General features: G+C 32.3%; 1 protein-coding gene across 5 annotated transcripts in view; it reads left to right on the top strand.

Moving 5' to 3' along the window:
* LOC129948516 (cAMP-dependent protein kinase type I regulatory subunit) overlaps window positions 1–20,410 on the top strand; it is a 180,256-nt gene that overhangs the window by 93,478 nt on the left and 66,368 nt on the right. The window contains exon 1 of one of the 5 annotated variants that reach the window (XM_056059551.1): window positions 6,429–6,574. The exons of 3 other annotated variants lie outside the window; for them this stretch is intronic. In XM_056059551.1, the coding sequence (XP_055915526.1) occupies window positions 6,545–6,574 (30 nt within the window). In that variant the 5' untranslated portion in view covers window positions 6,429–6,544. Of the gene's footprint in view, window positions 1–6,428; window positions 6,575–18,821; window positions 19,394–20,410 lie in introns of those variants that run through there. One more of the 5 variants, XM_056059552.1, reaches the window with a different exon arrangement.

The raw sequence follows: 20,410 nt of genomic DNA, 5'->3' as shown, positions 1-20,410 counted from the left end.
ATTGCCAGATTGAAAATTACACGTCCAAAAAATATAGATCGTGTCCAGAAAAAAAAGTTATTCAAATCGGTTCATTATTGGTTCCTGAGAAAATATGAAAACAATATAACCGTTCCTTGGGGGGGGGGGGGGCAGGGGGTGTAGCTTTCAGAGCAACACAAAAATATATTTGTTCACATTAAAAGGAAGAAAAAAAAATAGAAAAAAATTTATAAAAATTGATTGGACCGTATTTTAGAAAATACTAACTTTCAATTTTGGACCAAAAAATTGGTTACTGTTATTTTTGGTCTTAAAAACATGTAAACAAAAAGCTTTACCCAAATCTACTCAAAACCTTAGTTTGAGCATCAAGCCATTAGTTTATGCTGTAGGGCGAGAAACAGATGGAGCAGACGGAATTTTCGGAACCATTTTTACGACTTTTCTACCATCGTAATGCCGTGTTTGATTAAAGTCTCAAGTTCTTACCATAGTGCTTGCCATATAGCTCCTATACGTGTTTTCCATAAAGTTCTTATATGGAATAATAATTGCACAATATTTTATTCTATTTTCCTGAACAACCGATCCTATTTTGTCAAAAAATTAAGCGAATCATTCCACTGATTTGTGTTTTAATTTTGACAGATTTCTTTCGGAGAAAAAATTCCATGACACAACTGTTAAACGAGCTGTCCAACATTTTAAGGGTTTGGTTTTAATAGTGCAAACCAATGATAGCTATAACTAGCTCCTAAGTTTGAACATTGATATTATGAGTTTGATTTAGTGAAACACTTCTCACATAGGGAGATGAACAAACTTTTTTAAATGTGTTTTAAAAAAATTAATTTCTTGTTTTAAAAATGTTAACAAAATCAAATCGCTTCAGGGTAATTGTTTGTTTTCCCCATATGTACCTTCTATATAGATTGCGTGTTAAGGTTTGCCTCCTGCGGAATACGAAAAACCGTCTAAGATTAAACTTGCGTGCCAAAATATCACTGCACATTTTTTGATTGCATTATTTAAGTTTTGTCGGCAACGCAATTATTCAAAATATTTTTTTTCGAATTTCTTATGATACCGTTTGGTAGTAATTTTAAATTCTGTATTTTAAACAGTGTTAAATTAGGATACAGCATTTTGGTATAGCGTATTCTAATTTAACACTGTTTAAAATACAGAATAAAAAGGGTTTTTTCGATAAGCTTTATATCTATATATCTATTATATCTAGTGCCCGTGGCATGATGGTTAGTGCGTTGGACTGTCATGCCAGAGGTCTTGGGTTCGATCCCTGCCTATGCCACCAAAAAGTCTTTTCACGGGTACTGCCTCTTGCGAGGATTTGACAAATTCTCCAAGAGTAACTCTTGTCATGAAAAAGTGCTTCTCGAATTAGCCGTTCGGATTCGGCATATAAACTGTAGGTCCCCTCCATTCCTGACAACATTACTCGCACACAGGAAGGTTGAGAGTTGTAAGTCACTAGGCCCTGGTTCTCAACGGACTGTTGCGCCACCCAATTTATTTATTTATTTATATCTATCTGAAAAAAAATTGAGCATTTGATAAATGTATTTTTTTTAAGATCAGAACAAAATTAGTTAATTATTTTTGAAAAAAAAAAATTGATCTGATAATATAAAAAAGTGCTATTTTCTTTTAGCCTATTTTGACCCACCATAATTTTTCGATACAAAATTTAGTCATACAGAATTTTAATAATACAGAATTTTGACGTACAGTCCATTCAATATTTCAACTCCTCTGTTTCAAAGTTCTTTTTAACAGATGTCTTCGATTTCTTTGGACTTCAGTTCATTTTCGAGATCTCACTGATTTTCGGTGTATAAAACTGATTTTTGATGTCAGACAACAAGAGATTAAAATCAAAGTTTCAAAATTTTGTAGTGAAATGTGACTTAAGAATGCAGAAGTGAAAGAGACTGGGAGTGAGACACATTAAGTTAATGCACAAAGTGCATGAAGTCTCATTGCAATCAATTGATCCCAGTCAAATGATTAAAGCAAAAATGATTGCAGTCTTTTTCAAGTCAAATGATAGGTTATTGTAAACTTTTAAGTCCCAATCTTTAGTTGAAACCAATGAATACAATCTTTGAGTTAAATTCAATAAGTGATTTATTATGATTGCATTCCCAAAAAATTGCATTCAGAGTGAGAGACATCAAGTTAATGCAAAGAACGCATTAAGTTTCATTGCAATCAATTGATCCCAGTCAAATGATCAAAGCAAAAATGATTGCAGTCTTTTTCAGGCCAAATGATTGGTTATTGTAAACTTTTAAGTCCCAATCTTTAGTTGAAACCAATGAATACAATCTTTGAGTTAAATTCAATAAGTGATTTATTATGATTGCATTCCCAAAAAATTGCATTCTTTTACAAATCTGTTTGGCTTAGACATAGTCTCGAAATCTTTTGCAAATTAAATATATTTTCAAAAACTTGAGCTTTTTAGACAAACAAAATTATTTATCCAAAAACTTAGTGGCGTTTGTGTACTCATAGACTTTTTATTTGAATAGTTTGGCAACTTATGAACTGATACACTGAAAAGTAAGAAATGTTCCTATTTTTTTTACCATAGCTGTACGTATGTTTGGTACCTCTGAATGTAGGAAGAACCATCATTTAAAGTTCCATTAAAAGGAAAATTATAATGTAATTTTTCTGATCAAAACTCATCAAGAATCTAAATTACTTGTTTTTTAACTCTTTTCTTTTTCTTCTTCTTTTCTTCTGTAGTAACTACTTTTTCGCCTCCACTCTATTTATTTATTTTGTTGTTGTCTATTTAAGAAATAAACTATAAAGAACAACTACAGAAAACATATCTTTCATCTTATCCGTGTTCTTAATTTGAGGAAATTGCCATTAAATGCTGCAATCTATTCATTAGGAAACTTGTTGTGAATTAAGTTCTTTTTCTGTTGGATTTTTTGTCTTCTTACTTTTTAATAAGTGTTTTAAAAGATAACAAAAACAAAAACGGTACTCAATTCTTTTTCAAAACAAAAAGTTTTTTTTTTTCTTTTTAAAAGGTGTTCAGAGAAAGAGAGAATAGATTGGATTTTGATTCCATTAAGGTGTGTCTTTGTGTATAGATTGTCAAAGTTTTAGGGAAAAGTGAATTGAATGGGTTTGTTTGACGTCATCTAAGTTTTGATAAGGGTTGGAATAAACTTAACAAAACTTAGATTCTTTGTTAAATTAGAAATTCACTTGAAGCGAACCGTTAACACTCGATGATGCTATGGAATTTACTTGGTTCGAGTACGTAAGCCTTGCAGTAGTGAGACCAAATTACAAGTTCTTGATTTTGTAGTTTTTGGATATATTATAAAATAATTATCATTTATTTAGTTTGAGGAGGGGGGGCGGGTTTTTTGGCGTTACACTAGAAAAAAGTTATAAAAATGAAGTAGACATACAAACTTGCTTTAGAAATACGTAGCCCCAACCTTGAACATCAAAGAAGATCAAACTACTTCTAATATATAAGAAAAAATTATGAAATCACTCAAAGGGCACCCGCAGATTGCAGACTTTTTATCGTCCGATAGTTTAGTCAGGTTGGGCTGAAAGTGCGCACACCGAGCCAACTAAACAGTTTGGTTGGTGAACAGGGCGCAGACTGTCCAACAGCCGGCCGACTATTCTCGAACTAGTTTGTAACTGACTGTTGACGCCAATTTCAAAAAATACACGCACAAGACGCCAAATCACAGAGCGAACTGAACTATCGACCGACTAAACAGTCGTCATGCATGCGCAGACGTGTATGCGCCAATACTGATTAAACAGTCGGCCGATAGTTGGCCGACAGATTAGTTTGAATGTAATTGGGTAGTTCATCAATCTTTTTTCGGCCGATACTAAATCGCTGTAGTGTGCGCATATGAATTCCTCTCCATACTGATTAAGAAACCGACCAAACTCTCGGCCGATAAAAAGTCTGCAGTCTGCGGGGGCCCTAACAAGCTTACTGATTTAGAATAGAAGTATTGGATGGATTAAAAAGTCTAAAAAAAACCCTGGTGTCCCACATGGCTCTGTTCTGTCTCCTATACTGTTTCTCATTTTTCAAAAAGAGTTCCTGGCTGCAACTTCTTTCTCTTGTTTGTCTGGCAATATTCGTTTTAAAGCTCACATCCCTCCTCTTCGAAATTAGAACTGCAACGAAATTATTATAATTTATTGCTCCCAGAACCCAGTTGTGTCTTGAATCATGAAAGCTTGATATACCTCCTTGCCATTATCTATGAGTGGCATATGCATCAATGAAACTGAATACTTCGATATTCTCCTTAAGGACACTCTAACCAACTCTTGTATATCAGTCACATACACGATTTCGGCAAAAATGTCTATAGGTCTTTGGTTATTTTAAGACAACGCATAAGATTAAATAGGTAACAACCTTCAAATTCTATGTGATTCCAAAAAATGAGAAAAACTCCCATAACTGGGCTTGTGCTTAAGTAATTTACTTGAACCTTTTGGTCAATGTTCAAGGAAGGGCTTTTAAAATGATTGTTGACAAGTTCATCATTGAAGGCACTTGAAAACCATCGTAATATGTCTTGTCTTAACCCTTTTGATATTCTAATTTTAATGGACTCTTATCTAGAAAAATTTCGAATTAGATTTCCTAATCGTAATACTCGCTCTTCTAGGAATCAGTTTACACTTAACTAACTTCAGTAGTACTATTGTAAAGTAACAGATATTCGTTCTTTAGCCGTACTACGCGAATTTGAATTGCCTTATTAAAGTTTTGATCTTTCTATCATTGTGTGGCTCAAAAATTCAAAACAACGTAGATAGACAATTTTTTCTAAACCCTGCATTTGTTCTTAATGCTCACACTATGTCGATGTCTAAAGTTTTGAGTGCGTGTTATTTCTTTAAAAAAAAACTACCTAGATTATGATTCACGTACTAAGCTTACTCGCTCCAAGTTCGTGTGTCTACGACCCGCTTTAGAATCGCCATAAAATACAAGATGGTGTGCCTCAGGGTTCCCTTTTTTGTCCGATACTAGTTCAACGATACGGAAATATTTGTTTCTGAATCAAAGTGTCTGCTCTTTGGATGTGGAACTTAAATGGTAGGGTATGAGAAGCTCAGTGTAGTACCCGTGCCTTGATGGTTAGTGCGTTGGACAGTCATGCGAGAGGTCTTGGGTTCGATCCCTGCTTGTGCCACCTAAAGTTTTATTCATGGGTACTGCCTCTTGCGAGGAATTGACAAATTCTCCAAGAGTAATTCTTGTCATGAAAAAGTGCTTTCTCAAATTTGCCGTTCGGATTCGGCATATAAACTGTAGGTCCCCTTTATAGAGAGAGAATTACTCGCACACAGGAATGGTTGAGAGTTGTAAGTCACTAGGCCCTGGTTCTCAACGGACTGTTGCGCCACCTTATTTATTTTATTTATTTATGAGAGCAGCTCAGTAGCCTCAGAACTTGAAATTATTATCCAATGAAAAATTACAAACTGAATACAAGGGAATGTGTATTTTGAAAACTAAAAGGGAAACCCATCTGCTACTAATTATGAGTCTGTCATTGAAGAGGACTAAAATCTTTGAATTTCTTGAGCCTTAGCGAGAAGTATTGGACCCCGAAACATTTCAAAATGTTTTTTAGTTAAGTTAAAAGATTCAAAAAAAGAGTTTGTCACAGAATTCCGGGAAAGCATCTAAAATTTGAGCTGATATTGTTAGAGATTCTTTCTTTAGCCGCACATAACAAATGTGAAGTTCTTTTCCTGATTCCAGAATGTGCTTCCGTTGAATATTTTCTTACAAATGTAGTTCCAAACATTTTATAACACTCTATAAACAGAAATAAGCATCTACTAAGAAAACTAATAAACAAATCGTAAACCAGACGTACGATTTCCTTCTCCAATTAACAAACTACAACTTAACTAAGTATACACTTCCGACAAGACTGTCTGATTGAAATGTATCTCAAAATAAAAATGTTGTTGTTTTGTAATTGAATATCAAACAAATATTTTTGTTTTTCATTTCAAAAATTGAACATTTCCTCACCAAATCATCGCATTTCCATTTTTCTCAACAGACAAATACGAAAAAAATAAGAGCAAAAATAATTCCAATCCAATGAATGTTCAGGACAAATATAAACATTTTATTTTCCAACTTAAATAGACATTTTATTTTTCAATATATTTTTATCTACTATACTCGTATAATAACAAATAAAACAGCAAACAAAGATATACTTACAAAAAAAAATATAAATAATCTTGGCATCATCTCAAAAAATTATTATTGACAAAATCAAAAAAAAAAAAAAATTAAATTATATTAAAAGAACGTCTAATCTTTTTACGACACTTTCGCTCGTAAGTAGCCAAACTAAATTCAGCCACTGCCACCACAGTTAATCGTTCCCCCTCACCAAGTGTAGAGAGTTCTTAAAATAATATATATGTATATACAACAAATACAATTTTAATAAATAAACTAAAATAAAATATTAAAAAAATCAAAACCAAAATGTCCACAAATATGCTGTCTCTTACCCTGGTAAGTTCATTTCAAACATAAATAACTTGAAAAACACTCAAAACTGATAAAATGCTCGCTTTCTAGTTGTTGTTGTTGCAAATAATAAATTTAAACAAAATATTAAGTGTATTTTACCCAACATATTCACGCCTCATCCTCACCTTCGCCCCACGCTTTACGCCTCATGCATCACGCTTACGCGTCACGAAGGCTGCAAAGGATGCGCATCGTTGCAATTTAAAATTCGAACATTGCTTTTGAACACATTTAAAACATTTTTATTGAATTTTGTATCAATTAATTTTTAAAAATAATTTATCTATCTCAAGTCGTGTTTAACCATTGAGGGTTAATTAAGAATAATTGTCGCCGTTAAAATCAGCAACACACAAAAAAATATAAAAAAGAGAGATGACAAAATATGAAACGTGCCTAAATGTGTATTTTTTAAAAAGTATCTTACGGATTGATATTGAAATATTTTGGCTCACATATTCATAATCGCTCGAGTATATAAGATAAACCCATAAACATTTAATTTTTTTGTATTTTCAATATGATTTATGAGAATGTAAGAGTTAGAAAATGAAATTTTCTGTTGCATAATAAATCGGTGGTTTTTGGGGATGTGTTTTATTTTTTGTTCAAGATACAACAAAATCCAAAAAGATTGGTTTCCTGAATTTTGTATGAATTTTTCACTTTCAATTTTTATTTTGTTCTTAGGGATTTTATATCTATTCCTTATAAAATTTGATTTTCTTTCTTCTTTTCTGTTTTGTAAAAATATTTATTTTCTCACTTGATGTTTACTTAATGTATCTCTGAAATGGCTATTATTTGGATTATTGATGGTTAAGAGTTAAGATAAATTGGTTTATCGAGAATAGATACGACCGACCAACTCACGATGATGATGAATTGTTGGGAAAATGGGTTTTCTCTTTGAAGAAAATGGAAGTTCTAGAACCAAAGAAAAATTTGTATGAAATAATTTGACATGTCACTTATCACGTATAGAACATGAAACATGTGAAAAAGACATTGATTCAGCATCTCAGTATTAAATGATGGAAAATAAATTACGATGTATGAAGGAAAATAAGATTGGATAAGCACTTGCTTACGTAGAAAAACAAGGAGCTAAATTGTAAAACAAGTATTTGAAATATTTTTAAAAGGGTTTGATATTCCTAATTCGACTCCTACATCAAAATCACGTGCTTTATTTGAATTCAAAAAAATAAAGCTCTTACATCTACAACACTTTTTGAGGCTTTCAAAATGTATGAATAACTTTTTTTTTCAAATATTAAGTTGAGTTATTTTAAGTATTTCATACAATTCCTAAAAACAAGCACTTAAGGGTTAATAATACCCTTTACATGTTTAAAGTTTAAAGACGGATTAAAGAAAAGTTGCACATTGGTGCTTTGAATACGAAAATGAGAGGAAACACAGAACTAGGTAAAGCACTCCACATTCTGTATGTGCGGTTAAAAAAAGAATCTCTATAATTGCAAGTACTTAAACAGTTCTGTGAAATAAGGTGATAAAAGGAGTCAACTTTAAAATGAGAAATATTAAGATGGAAATTTGTCTAAACCTTCGTTTTGGTGATCTTATCATTGTGTACAAATTCTCAAAAGATCAAGTGTCCTAAGTCTTGTAATCTAAGTTATGGACCGCGAAAAGTTTTGAAAACTGCTTTTCCAAATTATAATTTTTCAAAAGGTTCAGTTTCAATACAAATTCTATTTTATTTCCATAGGAAGTTATTGTATTTCATTTCTTGACGTTTCAAATTCCCTAGAACCTAAATTAAAGATTTCTAGGAAGATTCCTGTGTTTGAATACGTTCGAACATTTACATTTTAGCTATGAAAACCTTCAAAATCAACAAAAAACTGATAAGAAATGCTATTCGACTCAAGTGAAAACAAAGAAAGAAACTGGCTTAAAAATTCTTTATCTCACACAAAATATTGTCATTAATATCTTGTTAAACTTTTAGGAAAATCTGCTCATTTAAAAAATTCGTAATTCCTTAATCTATGATCCGTTCAATATTTCATTTCAATATTTTTAGTACATTGCCTTAAAAAATAATGGAACAAAAAAAACTTCGACATTCCCACGGAGTTTAAACGTTTAAAAAAAAAATATATAAAATATGAAAATATAAGAAAATAAAAACAAGTTTTTTGGGCCTAAGTTCAGAAATTTGTTTTTAAAATGTTTGAGTAGTATTATCACTCGCGAAACGAAAATTCGCCTAAAGTCGAATGTTTTGGCGAATTAACAGTCAGATTGAAGAATATTGAAGATGATTAGCAGCGTTGAATTGTTATTTGAGAATGAAAATGAAGAAGTAACAAATAATAAAGAAGAAAAAATCATGATCAGCAGATTGAGGAGAAGTTTAAAAGATGCTTCCAACCCACTGGAAGTACCAGATAGTTTGTAATAAAATTAACAATTACGTTGATAGATTCATAGATTTGTGTTAAACTTTCGGCTTAGCAAACACGCATTTAAATATGTTTTAAGTCAGATAAGTTCAAGATTTCAAACGACTCAAAGTTCTGCAATTCCACCAATTTTAAAACTTGCGTGTGCACTACGATTTCTCGGACGTTTAAAGTATCAAAATAGTGTAGGAAAGAGCTAGGTTTCTCTCAACCTACAGTAAGAATCTGCCCAATTTGGATTAATGTACATTTGGGGTTTTTTAAAAATGCTATATGCAATTAGTTTTTTCTAAATTATCTTACCTTCTGCACTAGAGCGACCAGTCTCTTCCGACATTTGTATTGTTTTGACGATGATTTTTTTTAATTTCCCGGCTGTCAAATATCAAATTGTTTGTGTTCAGAATTTTACTCCGTTTACTCTGTTATTTTATTCTGAGCTCACAGAGCGCGCTCTGAACATGTTCAGAACTAGAAAAGAAACACGAATTTGAAGCTCAGAACGATCAGAGCACAAAAAGAAATGAAATTACTTTTTTGACAGTTCGAGCTCTGCTCTGAACGCCAAATTGGTATCATAGCTCCTGCTCAGTTTTACAGCTTAAATGCGGTGGTAAAGTACCTACTTCACAATTGAATCTTGATGTTTAGGTAAAACTTTTTCTTTTTAAGACTTGTGAGAATAATGGAGCCATTGGTGCTAGATATCCTGGTTCTACGCATGATTCATTTGTGTGGAATCATAGTGAGGATTTGTTCGAAAGGTGATTTGGATGATCCAAACGTCCCGACACCCTTGGCAATGTCAGGGTTTGCCTCCATTAGCTTCTCCAACTTTGAGAACTGGGCGTTGTTGGTTCTTTTGATGCTAAACCAATAAAAGTTGTAATTATAATTTTAATATTTATTTAATTTGTTCTTACCGTTGTCGATTTTCACTAATTTTTTTTAGCTTGCAACAAAAATCTAGATAACTACTTCGAATTAAAAAAAAAACTGTGATTTTTTCAAAGTCACCAAGAATTTCAGTTCGACTGATTATGACAGATAAAGGCGAGCATTCTCCAATTGTTATAGAACGACATTTCAATTCGCCAAATTGTTTAAGTTTAAGGCGAACGTCAACTTAGCTAATCGCAAACAGTAATGCGAAGAGGTCACTTTCGCTTATTTTGTTAGTCAACTTGGGAGTGATAATTTGGCCCGTAATGTCAAGAAAAGAACTGGGAGAATTTTTTAGTCTTTTGTATTAAAATGCAAAAAGGGTTTTTTTTTCTTTTCTGCAAAAAATTCTCGTAAAAACTCAAAACAATGAAGAATTTCAAGAAATTAAGAGAGATATTAAAAAATTGTAAACCGAATTTAGAAGAAACCATTTTTAAAGTGGGTTTATTTTTAAACCCACAAAAAATAAATTAAATTAAATTTTGTATTTTTTTTTTTAATTTTATAAAGTCTTTTATTTCAAAAACATGATGTGATGAAAAAATAAAGGTGAGATTCGAATTATTTTTGTATTTGTATGATAGAAGAAAAAATGATTTTGATAGTTACAATATCGACTAAAACTAAAACTAAAAGAGCACAAGATGCACCATATTTGAGATGCAGATTTGGAATTTTCACAAGCTCCAAAACGTCATGCATGACGCTTTTACCGAAAAGGTTACAAGTTACTTATTATAAAAGAAAAAAACTCACTTCTATCGAGATCCGTCAAAATCCAAATTATTATCCCATAATAAGAAATATTTTCTTAACAACAATCGTGATATTAGTTTAAGCCGTTTAGAAATTAAAGTAGTACGAACTCACACTCCCACAAAATTAATGTATTCAATTGATTTTTAAGTTGGAAACTAACAAAACTCCTCAAAGTACAAAATTATCTAATTATGTTAATTTCGTAAGTGACTTTGTTAATATTGAAGTTCCCCCGCTGGGACCTGATACGTTTTTTTTAATCAGGACAATTTCGGTAGTGCTTCTCTTGAACACCGCCGCAAGGTCTCATGCCTGTTATTGTTTTATCGTTACTTTTATAAACAATGCTCTATTGAAATAGCCAGTTGGATTCCTCTCCTTAAACAATTCAACCGTAATACCGGTATTGCTAGGAATGCCCATCAGTATACCCTAGATCCAATTTCGGACGTACTGTTAAGTACAGAGATTCTTTCTTTAGCCGCACTACACGAATGTGAAATGCTTTACCCACTCATTACGATGTACAGACATTCAAAACAAATGTGCATCGGTTTCTCCATTCTAATCCTATCCTCCTTATCTAATTGTTCGCAATGTGTTTAATCATTATAAGGGTATTAATAACCCTTTTAGTGCGCGAATAATATAAAAAAGAAGCTTTTTCATTGCAAGTTCATTCCTTTGAGAATTAGTTTGTATAGAGTAAGTATAGCACTTAAAAGTTAAATATGTTGAGAGTTCGGGTTCTAAGTGAGATTTTTAGTATGTTAGTATCTCAAAGAGACCCATTCTAATTCACTAGTCTCTTGAGAATTTAAGAAAAAAGAAGTTCTAAAAACCTTTAAACAGAACGATGACTATATCGACGGAAGGCTAAAAGTCTTTTTCGAATTTCTTTACAAACATACCAAATTGTTCATTTAGCTTAAAACATTCATACATGAAACATGACAAAAAGAGTTAGAATCATCATAAAAGTTTTCAAAGTCCATTTAAAGGTCAAGTGTCGAAGATGTTTGACTTAAATAATTTAATCAATTTTATTTTTTTTTTTTTAAATCCTATGTCTAGACTATCAAAATATCTTATAAATGTTTTGTGCTGTTATTATTTTTCAGATTTTCCTCTAATAAACGACTTCGTCAATCTATTTTCTTTTATCCTTATTTTCATGATTTTCATTGAAGCAAACAAAAGAAATACCAGAATTTATTTCCATTACATTGTGCCGTTCAATTTACAAAAACCCAAAGGTCCACAAAAATCATGTATCACTGTGAATGAGGATGGCCCTTGAATTATCTATTTAGAAATTTTGTATCTTAACATTTAAAAATGAGGAACAACAAAAACTACAAAAAGTCAAAAATCACAACATCTGTAGATTTTAATTTATACAAATTTAAATCATTCCATAAATTACCTAAAAGTCTCGGTGTCGTTGTCTTTGTAAAAGAATCAAGGTCGATAATAAAACTGAGGACGTAACTTTTGTTTATATTGAGTTTTCCCAGCATTTCTTTCTTCTTTTGAATTAAAAAAAAAATAAAATGTTTTAAATTTAAAATAAAAATAAAGTTATCAATGTTTTTGGTTTTGATAATACCATAGTAATATAATCAATATCGTTTTCTTAAATTAAAAAAAAACCCAAGCAAATAAAAACCTAGTTTCTTTTAAAAACCAAAAGAAAGCAGACTAATTTCATTCTGTTCCATATGACTAAAAATTGAAAATTAAGAGTAAATTAATTAAGTATAAATCTAATTCTTCAATCTGTGCACTTAGGCGTATACGTACTTTTTTATTTGATTTTTGTTCACTAATTTCCTCAGCTTTCTTGAGTTAATCTGAAAGTTGCTTGTTTTTTCTATAAATATATGAATACACCTATTTTAAATAGCAACAAGTTTTTACAGCAGATAATAATCAATTGGTACACTTGGGCGTATACTCATCTTTTTTTATTTAAATGGAGATTTAACCAATTTCACCCATTTTTCGTTAGGTTTTTATTCAAGTCTTCATAGCAGCTGCTTTTTTTTATAGATTATTTTAATTTTAATTGACAAATGTTGAGCCAGATAGTTTTAGAAGCAATCGATTAGTTTTAAGTTTTTGTTAAAATTGTGATAAAATTCTCTGTTTTTGATTAATTTTTGTATCTAATTATTGATTTTCTTTTCTATTTTCAGGTAAGTTGATGAATGCGAATGAGCTTTTGCTTAATATTTCATTAATCTTTGGTAAGAAACTGTGGATGTTGGTTCCTTCCGGAATTTGAAAATATGATTATACATACAGATATGGACATTAAAATAGACACGGGGACATTTGCTAAGAGTCAAACCAAATTAAAACAACAACATGCATTAGAAGTAGTTTTAACTTTTAACCATTTTAAAAAAAGGTAGACCTAAATTTTATTTTTGTTTACTTGTTGATTGTTTGGAGATGAACCGTTCCTTAGGTAAGACTGTGTATTTGGTGGACATTAAAATAGAGACACATTGAAACACAGACCTTGTTATTTAACTAGTATCAAAAATAATAGTTTTAAATATTTTTTTTTTTTACTTTTATAAAACATTAAGTTTACTTTAGGAAGTAAATTTAAGATCTTTTAATAACGTTACAATTAATTCTAAGGAAAACATGGGTATTGTTCCCTAGAAGAGAAAGCTGTTATTTTAGTTCTACGAAGTGAGAGAAAATCTTTGACGAAAAAGCCAAAATAGTGAGCAGATCTCAAAGCAATTTGGCCGCTGAGAGCCAAAAAATAGCTGAAAAAACAAGCAAAACAACCCCAAGAAAAGACTTAAAGATCATTTGCGCCTCAAGTCCTTACAAGTCTTCAACTGAAATAAAAAACAACTACAGCTTCCAATAACTTTCAGAACTGATCGTAGAAGACTTGTTGAAGCTAACATGATCAGAAAAATCGCAAGAATGGGCCCGTTTCTAAGGAAAACTAAATATAAATTCGCGCACGATTATTTTGATTGGAGTGGCCCAGAAGGAAGCAAAAATTGGAGGAATGTTTTGCGGATGGACGAAAGAAAGATACATTTTTTCGGAAGTAATGGCAGACAAACCGTTAGAAGGCTTACTTTGAAAGAACTAAATCGCAAATACATCCAGAAAACTGTTACGAATGGTGGGGACAGTATCATTCTTTGGGGTTAATTTTCTTAGTATGAAGTTGAACCAATACATTTAATTGAGGGTAAAATTTATCAAAATATATCACATGCCTCTCAAATGTGTTCTACAGAGGGACAAAGACCCGAATTTGCTCAAAAGTATTTTAAGGACCAAAAAATCAGCGTCTGACTTAAATCCCATACAACAATTTGGGGGAGCTTTAAAATGCGCGGTGGGCAACATTTAACAAAAAGTAAAGATGAACTGTGGATGATGGTTCAGCAGGAGTGGTACAATAGTTCAATTGAAAGATGCCGCCGATTATTTGACATAATGTCCAACAGATGTCACAACGTAATTAAAACTAACAGCCAGGCTTACTTATTTACTTACTAAAGTAGGCGCTGCAGTCCGGGTGGGCCTGGGCCTCAACCAACATGCGTCTTCAGCCAGCTCGGACCCTAGCTAGCTGACTAGAGTTTCGCACGCCAAGTTGGTTGAGGTCTTCACCTACCTGAGTGCGCCACCTAAGTCGCGGTCTTCCTCTACTGCGTCGTCCTTCGGGATTGGATTGGAAGACCTTCGGGGCTGGAGCGTTGATGTCCATTCGCTCTACATGACGTAGCCCTCTAAGCCGTTGGACTTTAATTCTGCTAACTAAGTCAGTGTCGCTGTACAACCCGTACAGTTTGTCGTTATATCTTCTCCCCTATTCTCCATCTATGCGTACGGGACCGAAAATCACCCAAAGAATTTTTCTCGAAGCATCCTAAGACGTTCTCATCTTTCTTTGGAAGGGTCCATGCCTCATCTCCACAAATGAGAACCAGGATGATGAGTGTCTTATAGATACTAATTTTATATGCTCGAGAGAGGACTTTACTTCTCAATTGCCTTCTAAGTCCAAAGAAGCAGCGATTTGCAAGAGTTATTCTTCGCTTGAGCCACACTGATAAGGACCTATCATTGCCGAACGGTTTCAGATGTATATCTGAATTTTGGAACGTTTTTAATTATCAAAATTTTTATATTTTCAACTTTGATATTCATCAACATTCAATTGATTTTTGAAACTCACAATAGGGTTGATACGTTTTTTAAAAACAAGTGTTTATAAAATAAAACACTCATATTAGTAATTTTTAGTAAATGAATAATTCTATATACTTTTTTTTTAATGCAAAAAGTTGTTATTTATCATTCAAAAGCCTCAACTTACTCAAGACAACATTTTGTTTATAATTTTAGTGGTAGTTTTTCTTCAATTTTTGAATTCATTTGAAGTGGTGTTTAAATGAAAAAAATTTAATTCAAAACCACACATGTCATCAACATCTTGACCTTTGTTCTCTTATCTCGAAATGTTCTTGTTCATTGCTGCCAACTCAAGTGAGTGATATACAAAAGACCCAAGTGGCAAATAGCAAAACCCTTATGTTTCTATAAAAACCGCAAGCTCTTGTGTCATTATTGTTGTTGTTGTTGTCACATGCATACATATATAATAATATGTAATATGTTATTTAGATATAGAAAAGCATATTACACCTGTGTTCTATTCACTCACATGCATTTAACCAGAAAAATGTAAATGTGACACAATTTAATAACAGTGGCGTAGGTAGAAATATTAAAAAGGGTGAAAAGAGTTCCATCATTTTGTAAAATTTCTCGATTTCTAAACTTTTGTTTATCTTTTGTTGTAGTTTTATTTTGTATGTTTATTTTAAGAGCTTTAGAGAATGAAGACGGGTATATTGATTTTGAGAATCCGAAAAGAGGCCATAAATTAACAAAATCTCAGATATTTTCGACTTTCTTCCAGAATTTTGAGTTCAATTAGTTGAAGGCGGTTTTTATAAGTGAAAGGATCAAGGGATCATGCGAAGGTAGGGCTTGCAAAGCAAACCGAAGAAAATATGTCCTTGAGAAGCATATTTAAAGGGTGAACAAAACATGTTTATGTACAGTCCCTGGCCATATCATTAGATGCACTTTATATTTTATGCAAAGTCTCAATTTTCAGCTATTTTAATCAGGTTTTCGAATATTGTAATGCATTTAAATTATTGTATTTGCAGAATATAAACTATTTCCTACTTTTTTATAGAAATAAAGCTACAGATCTATAGAATTTTTTTAAATTAATATTTTCATTCTTTTTTTATTTTTGTTATTTTTTCAATATTTCGTTGAACCTTCTTTCGCTTTAATTCTGCGCGGCACATTGTCAATGCATGATTTGACTGTTTCCTGCGTTTGTTGGTGGTGATTCCAATAATTGACCGCATCTTTAGCTACTTTTCTCTTCATCAGCTCCCACACGTTTTCAATTGGGCTGTTTCTCGGCCAGTCTATGAGGGATATTTTCTTCGCTCAAATAAGTTTTTATTGACCGGCCTATGCAGCATGGAGCTCCATCTTGCATAAAAATGTATGGTAACCCATTCGGGAACGTTAAAAGTATTGCGTTTAATCTAATAATTATTAAAATTCTGCAGTGCGTCTAATAATATGGCAAGGGACTGTAGAGATATCAGGTAGATTCATTTAGGGGGAAAGTCCCCTAGAAAGCCTTATAACAGGCAGTAAACATTTATAATTTTTTAAGATCCGTTTTTCACAAAGATAAATATTTCATACTGAACAAGAACAACTCTTCCCGTAAAGTGTAATAACATGACTCACTAGTAAGCTGTGAAAGTTAAAACACTACTGGTCTCCAAAAACATGTACACTTTAATACACAGACCCACGTACACCTTTAAACAGGATTCTAAAATAAAGAACAGCAACTTTGAAAAGCAAAAAGTTTTAAAAAATCAGATAAGTCTTAATAGAACCATCGAAATCGTTGCCTCCATTCATTCTCTTATGTTGTGCAAACGCCAGGTGCCGTGTGTGACCGACTGATTTTCTGTGTCTTTTTCGAAATACTTCTATTTTTATTTTAGACCTTTTGAGGGAATTGTACGCTTAATCAGCGTTTTAAAATGTATTAGTACACTTGGGCGTATACGTAATTTTTGATTTTTTAACTAACTCTGATCTTATTGGTTGGTTTTCTATTTGTGTTACTCTAAAATTAGTTTGCTTCGTACGGATATATCTATTTAAAATGGAAAATTCTGAACCATATAAGAGCCAAAGGTCACAGCTAACCTTAACTGAGAGAATGGGTTGAATTTAGAAAAAGAATTGAGGGGGTGGAGTTCTTACACACTTTCTTGCAAATGTTTATCTATAGCAGATTTGTACACCAGGCTACGAAACTATCAATGATCTGCAAAAATTCGTTGTCGTCAGTGTTAAGTGAGATATGAGAACATTTAGAAATCAATCCCATAGAGCTAATGTGAGTGAAAATGAAAAGAAGATGACCTAAGTGGCTACCTTGAGGTACTCCAAATGGTTGCAAAATAAGACTAGGACAGAGCGCATCTAAAGTGAAATTTTTTACACGATCAGTTCGAAGCTAAGATAAGAACAAGCTTAAAAGAATATTTTGTTAAAGGTCTTCCTTAATTCAGTGGATAACGTGAATAACCACAATCCGTGGCATGATGGTTAGTGTGTTAGACTGTCATGCCGGAGTTCTTGGGTTCGATCCCTGCCTTTGCCATCTAAAGTTTTTTTTCACGGGAACTGCCTCTTGCGAAGAATTGACAAATTCTCCAAGAGTAATTTTTGTCAAATAAGCCTTTCTGATACGGCTTAAAACTGTAGGTCCCCTAAATCAATGACAACAGTACTCGCACAGAGAAATGGTTAAGAGTTGTAAATCACTAGGCCCTAGTTCTCAACTTACTCTTGCGCCATTCAATTTATTTATTTTATTTAAAGTAGGGTCGTGGTGTTGAATTTACTGTTAAATTATCAAAAGATCCTTAATGCATCATAGATTGAGGGGGGAGGGGAGAGGTTATCAACAGATTTATTCAATCTGAAAGACGTTGTATATCCTTCAACTATTTGTCATTTTGATGCCATACATTTCTTCCCGATAGAATTTTTTAATGGAATTTCGTATTCCACCCCTGGTTACCATAAAAGATGGATTGGACGCCACTGGTATAGTGCATGTTAATCTCTGCACGTTTCAAAAGCAAACTTGAAATGAAGACGTTGACACATAAGCCATATAGACACATCAAGTATATAAATTAAAAGGCGTAGGGGTCGAACTTACAACAGTAAAAAATAAACTATGTACAATGCATCACAGAAAATAAGACTAAAGCAAAGATGCCTGCAGATGAATCTGTTTCTACTACTGTCACCTACTCCAATATGATGCCTCCAAAGCATAGTATTCCTGCCTTGAATTGAATGATATTGTCATTATGTACTAAGGCTTTGACTTGTATTCTATATGATGATGTTAAGAAGCTTGCAATCCTCTATAGCTACTACTTCAGTTTGGATGGAAGGAATCCCCCTCCCACACTATTCTTAAAATCTTTATACTCTCGCTCTCTCTCTAGGTACTTTTGATCGCCTTCAGTTTTTCAAGTTTTCGACATCGCCACTAAGCTTTTTGTATCTTTTATTCTATTTTGTATTTATTATGTTTTGTATTTTTTTTCTTCTTTTAAATATCTTTTCATTTTCATTTCATTTTCTTCCACTCATAGATACTTTTTTTCTATAGAGAGTGTCTTGTTTTCGCACTCTGTGTGGTGTCGTATCGGGGCTTTGGTCTTGGAATATACTTTAGGTAGGTAGATAGTGAGGTACCTACATATGAGCGACTTTTTCCATTTCGTTGTCTTCGTCATCGTCGTCATCAACATCATCATCATCATTCGGCTGTAATTCTCAAGCTATCTATCTAACTAGGTATGTTCAGTTCAGTGTTCAGCTTTTGTTGTTGGTGTAGTTGTTGTTGTTGATTTTCGTAAGCACTTTTAGCAAAAGAAAAGTCACCAAACTATGAATTTAGTCAGTCAGTATCGCGCATTTGAATGTTGAATGTCGTTGGCGCGTTTTTTTCATTTTATATATTTTTGTTTTTAACTTAAAAACAATTTAAACTTAAGAGATTTTTAAATTAATAAGTTTTGTTTTTTAAATTTATCTCGAAAAAAAGAGTAAAGACGCATTTTCTCTTCTTCTTATTCGATTTTCAAAGCTTACCATCAATCCTCAAAGGAGGTTCAAAATATAGTGTCAAAGGGTATAGAATACCTTTTATCTGTCTTCTTTTTTTGGTGCAGTGTCAAAGAAGTGTAAAGGAATAAGTTCCACTTGTAGAAGCATAAAGTGTTTTTAAAAGTGCAATTCAATTTGAAATATAAAAATAAATTGAAATAAAAGAAAAATCGCCAACATTGTGCATGTGCTGCTAAAGTATCTGGCGATATCTGACGGCTCTTGAACCATAATTGGATTAAAACCTACGACGACGACGGAAGAAAATACTTGTGCCTACCCTAAGCCCATCACCACCCCCTGTCACAAAAACAAAATCTCGCCTCTTCTAGTTCTAGAAAATTGAAAACGAAAAATGCCTAAGGTACGAGTTGTATTTCGTATTTGAATTTAACAAATTTGAACTTTGATTTATTTTATTTAGAATTTCTATTATTTTTATATTCAGCATTTTTTCTGTTGTTGTTTTTGTTTAAACTTAATACCTTAGATGACCTCCTTAAAAATTGTCTGAGGCAAGCCAATTAAGAATATTACCTATAATGACTTATGACTGATGACTTGAAGACTAACGACGACGACGACGACAACAAAAAGTTGAATAGTACCAAAACCTATTTTTATAAATATGTAATTTAGTTATGTAATATTTAGATATTGATATTAATTGAAATTACAAGAAAACGATGTCAAAGTGTATTGACATTTTTGAGTATATTTATTTATTACATAAAATTGACACTTGGGAGTTTTGACAAAAATATCAAAAATACAAAATTCTATGTCATAAGACATTGTATGTCAATAAGCTATCAACTAAACACTCAACAGGTGGCGTGCCTTTTATGGATTAGTCTAATTATACAATTATTTAAGGGGTATATATTGTCAGACTCGTGAAGGCAGGTTTAAGCGACTTATTACTCGCTCATCGTTTGTCGTACTTTCGATATGGATATTAAAGTACAATTTATAGTAAAGTTGAATTATATTTGGAAAACAGTTTTTTCATTTGAGAAAATAGTTTTTTTCGACGTAGTGTGACCTTAAAAGCCATGACGCTGTTATTTATAATTAATATGAATTCGTGAAATATATTATTTGTCGCTCTTTTGGACTTGCCGCTAGAAGTGTTTATTATCCGATTTGTTTCGATGAAAATTTGCCATTTCTCGACGTTTTTGACCTTTTCTAATCCACCATATCTCAATAACAAATACAAATATGATATAAGAAGACATTTTGTTTAACATCCAGACATGCAAAAAAAAGTTTAAAAAAAATGATCATGTGCTGAAAAAGTGGAAAATTAGCTTGACCCTAAATATACTTTTTTCTATTTTAGTATTGAACTTTTTTGTGGTGTCTGGTGATGCTAAGT

The sequence above is a fragment of the Eupeodes corollae genome, chromosome 2 (assembly GCF_945859685.1).
Source record: "Eupeodes corollae chromosome 2, idEupCoro1.1, whole genome shotgun sequence".
Taxonomy (NCBI): domain Eukaryota; kingdom Metazoa; phylum Arthropoda; class Insecta; order Diptera; family Syrphidae; genus Eupeodes; species Eupeodes corollae.
This window is presented reverse-complemented; position numbering and strand designations above follow the sequence as displayed.